Source organism: Mustela erminea, chromosome 2 (genome assembly GCF_009829155.1).
Source record: "Mustela erminea isolate mMusErm1 chromosome 2, mMusErm1.Pri, whole genome shotgun sequence".
NCBI classification, from domain to species: Eukaryota; Metazoa; Chordata; class Mammalia; order Carnivora; family Mustelidae; genus Mustela; species Mustela erminea.
The window spans coordinates 117,182,969-117,192,861 of NC_045615.1; the positions used below are offsets into that span (position 1 = coordinate 117,182,969).

Sequence of the window (9,893 nt, forward strand, 5' to 3'; positions counted from 1 at the left end):
CAAAAGCTGTGGTCTGGGAAGAAGTAGAAGGTCCACCCAGATGAGATCAGGATGTGAGAATAAGGTAAAGGTAAGAAGGGATCACAGATCAATGTGTGTGGAGCAGCCAACTGCTGAGGGGAGCAGTGAGACATAAAGTTAGAAAGGTCAAGACTACTTTGAGGGCATCTTTGAGTACCAGGTAATGGGGAGCCATAGAAGGCGTCTGAGTAAGAAGACTTAGTGAAAAGTGCTTTTCTTTTTAAGGTCACATAGCAGGCTAGTTGATAGAGGGTAGATTGGCTTGAAGATCTGATAACCTGCACATAAATGTTTGTTACAATAAAACAGCATAAGGAAATGGAAACAGAGTTGACTACTTGGTGCAAATTTGCACAGAAAATGAAAATGGGAAGACTTCAAAATAACAAAAAACAAAAACAAAGCTTTGTGTTCCTTGGGAACCAGGTATCCCACTGGTACCACATTACCCTATGGGCAGAGAGAAATGCAGGCTCTCCACTCAGCCAAGTCCTTTGCCGTGAGGCACCCAAAGCCTCAGTGTGGTTTCACTAGCGGGAAACCGGGCGGTGAGTGAGAAATGTCATTTACTCTGGTCACTTTCATTCAGGGACTAGCAAAGTCCTCTTCGAATCTTCAGCCAATGTATTTTATTCAATGTGAAAGCCACTAAATTAATTTTTTAACATAATAAGAGTAGAAATTGTCAATTTTAGAAGCACATATGCGAATTTCCCTGCACAGGAGAGAACATGAATCCTATTAGTTAAAAATAGCAGTTGTGCTCACTTTCCCCCACATGCTAATTTTAATAAACTTACTCTGAAATTAGCCTGCCACTAGGAAGATAGCTGCTCATCCAAAATGTTCCCAGTAAGCACGAAGCTTGCCTTGCAAGAGCTCAAGTACTCCCAGGAAACTCGGAACAATGCAGAGTTCTAAATGGAACTCACCCCTTCTCACCAGACCGGACCACCCCCACCCCTCCGTCACACCCAGCGTCACCAACTCTCTAGGTCATCTCGGACTCCTTTGATTTCACCTTCCCAAACAGACGACTATGAAATCCCGTCGGGGTCTTTTTAAAAAAATCTTCCTCACAGCCATTCTTTTTCCTCTATTCCTATAGATGCTATGTCTCCTTATCACTTTATTTATTCAAAACATCCAAATTCATATATTCTACAGTTAACACCTACAAAGGGCAAAATAATGGAGCAAAGAGCTAAGGCCACAAATTAATTAACACATGGTTCCTACTCTCAAGGAGTTCAAGATCTTTTGGGTTCCGTGGGAAGATAGACAAGTTATGGGTTATTTAGAAACCGTATGATTAATGGTATGACTTCAGTGCAAAAGGAATAATTGGGAATGTCGGTGATGACAGAAAAGACTGGAAACAGTTACTGGCCTCTCATCTTGTCTTTCCCTGATTCCTGGCAAAGTTAACAAATTTGCCTGTATATCCCCAGTGCCTGGCATAGTGCTTCATAGATGTAAGAAGCTCTGCGATCGTTGAGTTCAGTGGAAAGAAATCTATTCCAAATATTTTCATCAACTTGTAATCCAGCTAAAAAAGCACCCAGTTCCTCTCTATTACCAGCTACATTAGAGCACACCCTGTCTTGCTTTTGTAGTCGTTCACCATCTGGTCCACCCTGGCTACTCCAGGCTTAGTTAATGTCTGCTGTACCCCAAACCACTGGTTTCAGCCTTTACCAGAAGCATATCCTCAGAAGTCAACCACCAGCCCAGGGTTCATGCCTGCTTCCTGTCGTGGTCACCTATACCCTCTTCAACCAAAGGAGAGGGACCCAGCTCAAGTTCCACTGCCTCTGAGAAGCTTTTTTCCTACTGCTCAAGCCTTACCAACTGTCTATATATGTGCTCACTATTGGGTACTGCTTTTTCATTTAGTAATAATATTATTAACATGAATAATACCTTAAAATATTAACTGAGGTTCTATCTACCCACCTTGCCTCCACTTCCTATAACCCCTATCCCATTTCTCGCTACATATTCCTCTCCCTTTTAAAGAAGCCAGTCATTCTGCCTTGATGTTCCCAGAAAAGGAGCACCAAGCAAAACACAGGCAACAGAGTGATTGGCTTTTCAGTGCTGAAAGTTTGGTCCTTAAGACATCAGGGCATAGAAGATTGTCCCCAGGAGCTTCCTCTCCTAAAACCTCCCAAAAGACTAGAAAGATCTCCAAAGTTAAGGAAAGGACAGAATCAAGAGTATAAGGAGGAGAACTTGTTTATCAGGGAGTCTCTAAGAATGTACATGGAGTTCTGCCCAATCAGCCTGGGTTGGGAGAGCAGAGTGAAAACCAGCGGACAGGGTTGGGGAGCATGGCTCTTCTTGATGGAAACCCAATGAGGTGGGGACCTGGACAGGTAAGTAGTGAGGCTCTCTGGAGCAATGGCGATCTTGACTACCCAAGTCTTCCCTTTAAAAATAATTATTTTTATGGAGATATAATTCACACAGAGAAAGATTCCTCTTTTTTGGGTATACAGCTCTATGAATTTTAGCACACACAACTCATGTAGTCGTCAGCTCGATCGAGGCATAGAATATGTCCGTCACTCCAGAAGGTTCCCTCTGCAGTCAATCTGCTCACCCCACTCCTGGGCTCTGGCAACCACTGATCTATTTCCTGCCTGTTTAGCTGTGCCTCCCCAGAAATTTCATATAAATGGAATCTTATAGTAGGTACGCTTGGCTTGAGCCTCTGGTTTCTTTCACTTGCCAATTTTTTTTTTTTTTTTTTAGTATAGTTGGCACATAGTGTTACATTAGCTTCAGGTGTACCAAATGTCTTAAAGATTCATTCATGTTTTTGCATGGACCAGTGATCTGTTCCATCTTAATGGTGAGCACGATTCCGTCACACGCAGGTGCAGCCGTTTACCGACTCATCAGTTCAAGGACATGGAGACTATTTCCATTCTCAGCAATTATAAATTAAAACTGCTATAAACATTCACATGCAGGTTTTGGTGTCGACATAGGTCTTCCTTTCTCTGGGATAAACTCCTAAGAGTAGGAGTGCTGGATTGCTGAGTTAAGTGCATGTTTGACTTGATGAGAAATTGCAAAAGGATTTTCATGTCCTGTTCCTCCACTGACGCATGGAGCTTCCGGCTGCTCTCCAACCTCGTTAGCACTTGGTTCATTTGTTTTTTTGTTTTGTTTTGTTTTTCAATTCTAATAAGTCTGTCAGGGCATCTTACCATGGTTTTTAACTTCTACTTCTCTAGCAACGGTAATAACGCATATCTGTTCATGGGCTTGTTTTCCATACAAATCTCTTGAGGGCAGTGTCTACTGGACTTTTCTGCCATTTTAAAAACTAGGTTGCTTGTTTTCTTATTATTGAGTTGTGCAAGTTCTTTGTATATTCCAGATATGAGGTATGTGCTCTGTGCAAATTTTCTCCCAGCCTGTGGCTTATCTTTTCATTTTCTTAGTGGAGCTTTTCAAAGAGTTTTAAATTTTGATAAAGTCAAATTTATCCTTTTTTCCTTTTGTGGTTTGTATTTTTCATGTCCTATGTATCCTTCTCACTTTTGAATCTCCCAAATTGTGAAAAAAAAAAATAATAACTCAGGTAGCGATAAGAAGAACCCTCCCAAATTTAAGCACATACTGTTAAAGATTATATTCGCTAGAACACCTCCCATAACGAGGGGAGACCACGTGACTATGCTCAGACCAAGGGGATGGGAGCAGAAGTCATCCCTCATTAAAGAAAAGCCCCTAGCCCTGGACACCCCCTGCCCTCTTTTTCTCCATTCTCATGGGCTGGTGCAAAAACATGGCACCAACCAGTTCGACACATACAGTTGGGGACCACCCCCAGGACCCACTGGAGTAAGAAGGTGCCCCAAAATCTGGATTCTTGAATCCGCCCTCCCCAGATGGACCACCACACTGTAACATGAATGAGACCTATGTACCTACTTTAAAACGATCTATTTTGAGGATAGGTATCTTGGTTACAGTGGCTTAGACTTCACCCTAACGAATCTACCCTTCCTTCTGAGTAAGTAGGACATAATCCCAAGGGTCTTATACCCAGCCAAGTGTCGTGTGGTACATCTACCCAGACAACTGCACAATAGTTTCCACAAGTTCCCCTCTGCTCAGGAGTGATTTAGGGGCAGGCGGAATAGGAACCCCTTGCCCCTAGCCTGGGCCAGACAGCAAAGTCCCCTAGGCTCAGAGCAGTGACTAAGCACTTCATTGGCATGAGTAGCATGAGAGGGGGACAAGGAGGGACACAACGGTGACCTCTGACTAGATACTAGCCTGAAAAGAGACTGTAGCCCAGCACCAGAAGCGGGCCCCCCACCGCATCACCCCTGCCAAGGGCAGAGTCGTGCTTAAGCCCCCTAGGATGCAAATACAAGCTCAGGGAAAGGAAGAGGCAGGACTCCAGTCCAGAGCAGTTTCATTCCAGGGCAGGCCAGTGATCTGAGTTCCCAGGGAGTGACTCCTGCGGTTTCATGGAATGTACTACCTAAGAGCGTCTGTTTTCTCCTCTGAACTTGAAAGTATGGGAGGCTGAGACTGAAGACAAACAGCAAGGAGAGCCAAGTGTCCTTGCAAGTCGGGGATCCAGCTGTGCCCCAAACCACCCCTGCCTTGGAATTAGTAGCAGACCAGCTGCATTGTTTTGCTAGAGTTGCTGTGACAAATTGCCATAAACTGCGGGGCTTGAAACAACAGAAATGAACTCTCTGATACTCCTGGGGGTTAGAAGTCCAAGATGCAGGTGTCAGCAGAGACACATTCCCTAATAACACTCTAGGGGACGACCGTTGCTTGCCTTTTCCTAGCTTCTGGTGGTTGCCAGCAATCGGGGGCACTCCTGTTAGCTGTATAGCTCATCACGTGGCCTTCTTTTTTCTGTAACTTCACATGGTCTTCCCTCTGTGCATCCCTGTGTCCAAATGTCCAAATTTTCCTCTCCTCATAAGGATACTAGTCATTGGACTAGGAACCCACTTTAACTCAATTATGTCTTCAAAGATTCTATTTTGAAGCGAGGTTACGTTTGCAGCTGTAAGGTGGGGGTTAGGATTGGAACAGATATTTTGGGGGAGCACAATTCAACCCCCAACATCAGCCAGTAAATTCCCTGAGCTTAACCACTTTGCGTTGGGTTTTTGAACATTTGCACCCAGAAAGAGGTAGCCAAGGTTCACCCCCCAATCTTGGTCGACTGCTGAGACCCACAGCTGTGCCATTAACCATAGGACAACTATAGACAGAATTGAATAGACTATATGTCTATTCAATCTCTCTGACCTGGGCAGAGGCCCAGGGTCATACAATGCACTCAAGGAATATGAGACTGATTGCTATCTAATTAATTAACCAACACTCAAATAGTGAAAATAGCGACACTGAACTCAGCATGGTTTATCACAGGGCACCAGGCTAAGAGGTGGCTAGCATTTTTATTTTGGATATAGAAAGGTATTGATTGTCTGCATGGCTGTATTTCAAGATTTCTCCCTGATTTTGAAAGATCACCTCAGGTGGCATAAAGAACATCATTTCCTCCTCCCCAGACATTTAATTTCCAATACAGCACACAAGCCATGCTTTTTTTCACATGCATGGCCGTGTTGACTTCGGGGCCTGAGAGGAGACTGTAATTTCAGCTTGTTGTACTAGAAATATGAAAATAAAACTCATCTCTGTAGGATCATTTTAAATGAAAACTGCTTCCTAGAGTCAAGCAAGCTGAGGAAGTAAACTGATTGAAAGCGAGCACAGGGCTCTGGGCAGGAGGGGTAATGGTGGGCCAGGTCTTCTGCAGAAAACCAATGGGAGCTGTTGAAAAGCCCACTCAGCTCAGGTCAGATGTCTGGTGACATCTTCTCCAGTTCCTTCGGCTGGGCTCCAAAACCACTGTGAAACACCACTGGCCACTGACCACTCTCTTCCTTGAATTCTGCTTGGCTGAATATCAGATATCTTCTCCATGCCAGACTCAGTCCACAGCCAGCCATCACAACTTGAGTGGGCAGGGGAATCCCCCGGGTAGCTCAGTTTCTGAAAAAAGCAGATTTGAGGCTACACTCCTGGGCATTTTCATGCCATGGGTGTATTGGTTTCTTGTGGCTGCCATAACCAGTTATCACAAACTGGGTGACTTAAAACAGAAATTTATTCTCTCACAGCTGTGGAGACCAGATGTCCACAGTCAAGGTGTCAGCAGAACTGATTCCTTCTGGAGGCTCCGAGGGAGAATCTGTTCTGTGCCTCTTCCAGGTTCTGGAGGCGGCTGGCAAACCTTGACATTCCGGGATTTGCACTGTACAACTCCGATCTCTACTTCCATTTGATATGGCCTCCGTCTGTGTGTGTCTGTCTTCCCATGACCTTCTTCCTTGTATCTCTGTGTCTGAAATCTAGCTTTACTTTCTTTTATAAGGACACCATTAGAGTTAGGGCCCACCCTAAATCCAGAATGATCTCATCTCATAGTCTTTAACTCAATTATACCTGCAAGGGCCCTATCTCCAATAAGTTTCCTTTCACAGCTACTCAGGGGTGAGGACTTTGATGCAGCCATGGTGAGGAGGTGGGCACACAATAGATTTGGGGAGAGACTCTGAAACTTGCATTTTTCCCAATAATGCAGAGTGACTCTGTACTTTTTGCTCCCCAAATGACTGGTGCAGGTGATGTGTAGATCATACTCTTAACAAACACTGACTTAGTCTCTGAGGATTCAAAGCTGAATAAGACATGATCCCCTTCCTTGGAAAACCTATTGTCTAGCTGAAAATGTAGATAGATGAACCAGTGATTAAAATACAAAGTACAGTCTAGGTGGCTCAGTCGTGGGGTGTCTGCCTTCGGCTCAGGGCATGGTCCCAGGGTCCTGGGATCGAGCCCTGCATTGGGCTCCCTGCTTGGTGGGAGGCCTGCATCTCTCTCTCCCTCTGCTTGTGTTCCCTCTCTTGCTGTGTCTCTCCTTGTCAAATAAATAAATAAAACCTTAAAAAAAAAATACAAAGTATAGTCTAATGATCACAAGAAAGTCAGACAAACCAGGGTTCAAATTCTCTAGCTCCTTAGCCTGTCTGAGCCACAGTTTCCTTATCTGTAAAATACAAAGTAATTCCTACTCTATATCATGATGAGATTGAGGCTATATAAATGCTTAACATTGTTGAGGGACTCAAGAAATAGACATTCGCTATCATGAAAGCGGCAAGTATACCTCCTAGCTGTGCGCCTTCCACATTCTAAAGTCTTTAATGAATGACTGCGGAAGGCAAGAAGGCCTTACCCTGAAGAAATGCAGCTGGGACAGGCGAGGCAACTCCTGAAAGACCCATTTCAGGATTTTGATTTATTCTATAAGCATTCTGGAGGCACCTGCTGTGTATGGAGCTCAGTGTGTAGGCACTTGGAAAAAAGCCAAGGAAAACCCACGTTGGGTTGGGGGGTGGGTAGGAACCACCAGTCTGCAATACACTGTGGTCAGTGCAAGGCGGAGGTAAGCCCACCATGGAGAGGCACATTCGAATGCAATTAAGCATTTCCTTCCTTTGGTTTTCCATCCTTTACATTCCATTCCTTAGCACTCTTTGTGTCTATTGTGTGACTCTCCCTAACTGCAACATATGCTCCAGAAATTCCTGGAAGGCTGAAGAGGTTGTCAGTCTTCTCTGTACCAGATCCCAAGCACCATGTATCTGGCTGCAAATAGACATTTGATAAATACCCGTTGGAGTGGTGAAGATTCCGCGGCCATTTCAGCGCCCAGGACTGGGACTTCTATGAAGAACCACCTCTGGCATCCTTGACTACTGGGTATGATTCCTGAAGGGCCAAGAGAAAAGTCCTCTAGAGGATCTGTCCCTTGACATAAAGCTTGATAGTTAGAGGAGGCCCGGGTAGAACAACCTATCAGAATGCTGTCTAGTTGGGTAGGAGCTTTCAACTACCAGACCAAGAGTAAACAAACTAAACCAGGGAGAACTTATGACATCTTGTTCCTCTTCAGAAATACGCTTCCCACACACTGGACATTAAGTACCGTTATCAGACTGACCTGGAGCCCCAGAAAATGACTAAAGGAGAAGAACGTTACCAGGTTTCCCTCCAACATCCCGCAAGGGGAAGGAAGAGAGCCAATCACTACACTCCACATTGTGTGCACAGGAGTCAAGTCCAAGAAACCCCAGGTTGGCCTTGGGGCAGGGGGATGCTTCTCAGGAGGGAGAGAATGGAAAATTTCAGAGGGATGCTCAGCATGGCTTGGTAACGTGGCTAACTGCCGTCACATATGGTGGTGAGTCAGGAAGAGCCACCTACCTGTGACAGGGACACATCAGTCCTTACTCTCACCCAGAGGAGTCTGTGGACAGGCTCTCGCACGCCAAAAAACTCAGGTGGGCTCAAGAGGGAACAGCTTAGACTACAAGTGGACCCCAGGGGAGTTTGTGACGGCGGGGGTGCGGCGGGTGGGGGGCGGGGGGACCTGGTGTTTCTGCTTCCACAGATCCGAATGACTTCCGCACCTGTCTTTCACAGCCTTTGATAAGGGCTCTCCGCCTTACACGGGGTAGGCCCACCGTACACACGTGTTGACAGAAATGACTAAGTGACCGCATGAAGGCTACGGAGGATGCCGAACTCCCCCACCCGAACCTCCACTGCAGGTAATTCCACCTGGCCCAAGTGGAACCCCAGGGCCCAGATTCCCCCCTCCCCTCACCCCCTCTCCGCTTCGGCACGGGCTGTCCAATCGCGAGGCTCCAGAACAGTGGTGACCAGGCAAGCAGGTGGGGCTTGGCGCCTCTCCTCCCGGATGCCCGCGCTTCGCTCTCCAATCCGGGGCCAAACCCTGCCGCGGTGCGGTGGGGGGAGAGTGGGAAGGCCCCTCCCCAGAAGCTGGCACCAGATGGCGCGGAGCAAAGCGGCGCCCGGCTCGCCCGGGAAGCGCGGGAGGAACGGCGCACCTGGCGGGGGCGGGGGCCGGCGCGTCCCCCGCGCGTCCCCGCGCCGCTCGGCCACCCTCGGGGGCGCGGGCTGTGGGCCGGGGCGGCCGCTCGAGCCGGCCCTGTCCCCCCGGCCGGCGCCTCGGCCTCACCTCGCTCACCAGCCCCTGCCAGTCGCTCTCGGTCCCGTCGCCGTTCATGGCCTCCTCCTGCAGGCGCGGGCCGGCTTCATGGACGCCGCCCTCCTCCGCCTCCGCCTCCACCTCCTCCTCCACCGCCTCCGCCTCCTCCTCCACCACCTCCGCCTCCGCCTCCCCCCGCCGCGCCGCCGCCGTCGCCCCGACCCGAGCCCCGCGCGGCCCCGAGAGGGCCGGGCGCCTCCGAGCCGCCGCGCCGCCGCCTGCGGCCGCCCGCGCTATTGACTCAACGTCCGCCTCCGCGGGAAGGGGAGGAGGAGCCGCGGCCTCCCGGGCCGCAGCCACAGTCCGCCGGGCCCCGGGGCTCCCCGCGCCGCCCGACCTTCAGGTTCCCGGCCTCCGGCTCCCCGATCCGCGACTGCCACGCGGGACCCAGCCCCTGACACCCCCGATCCCCACGCGGGTCCTCTGACTCCTGCGCCCGGGCCCTGGCCCCACGCCTGCCATCCCCGCCCCTGCGCCCAGCCTCGCAGGGAAGGAACCTGAGGGGGCCTCGGCATGCTGGTCGCTACTGGCTCAGGGATTCCTGCTGTCCCCTGCCAGGAAGTGGGCTCCACAGGCACCTGCGTGTCCACTGCAAGAACCAAGCCCCCAAATTCAGCCAGCCCCTGAACCACTGAGTAAGCCCCACTGGGGCAGGTCAGTGGCTTTGTTCTCCAGGGAACATCAGGTGCGGGGCCTGGCGCATAGTAGGAGCTGTACAAATATTTGATGGTCATGG

The 9,893-nt window shown here is 48.8% G+C and overlaps 1 protein-coding gene across 2 annotated transcripts in view; it reads right to left on the minus strand.

The window, feature by feature from the left end:
- The window catches only part of CCDC149 (coiled-coil domain containing 149), a 98,827-nt gene extending 89,531 nt beyond the window's left edge, over positions 1–9,296 (minus strand). Inside the window, exon 1 of one of the 2 annotated variants that reach the window (XM_032333999.1) lies at positions 9,128–9,296. In XM_032333999.1, coding sequence (XP_032189890.1) covers positions 9,128–9,175 — 48 coding nt within the window. In that variant the 5' untranslated portion in view covers positions 9,176–9,296. The remainder of the gene's footprint in view (positions 1–9,127) is intronic. The other variant, XM_032334000.1, reaches the window with a different exon arrangement.
- Between the last annotated feature and the right edge of the window lie 597 nt (positions 9,297–9,893).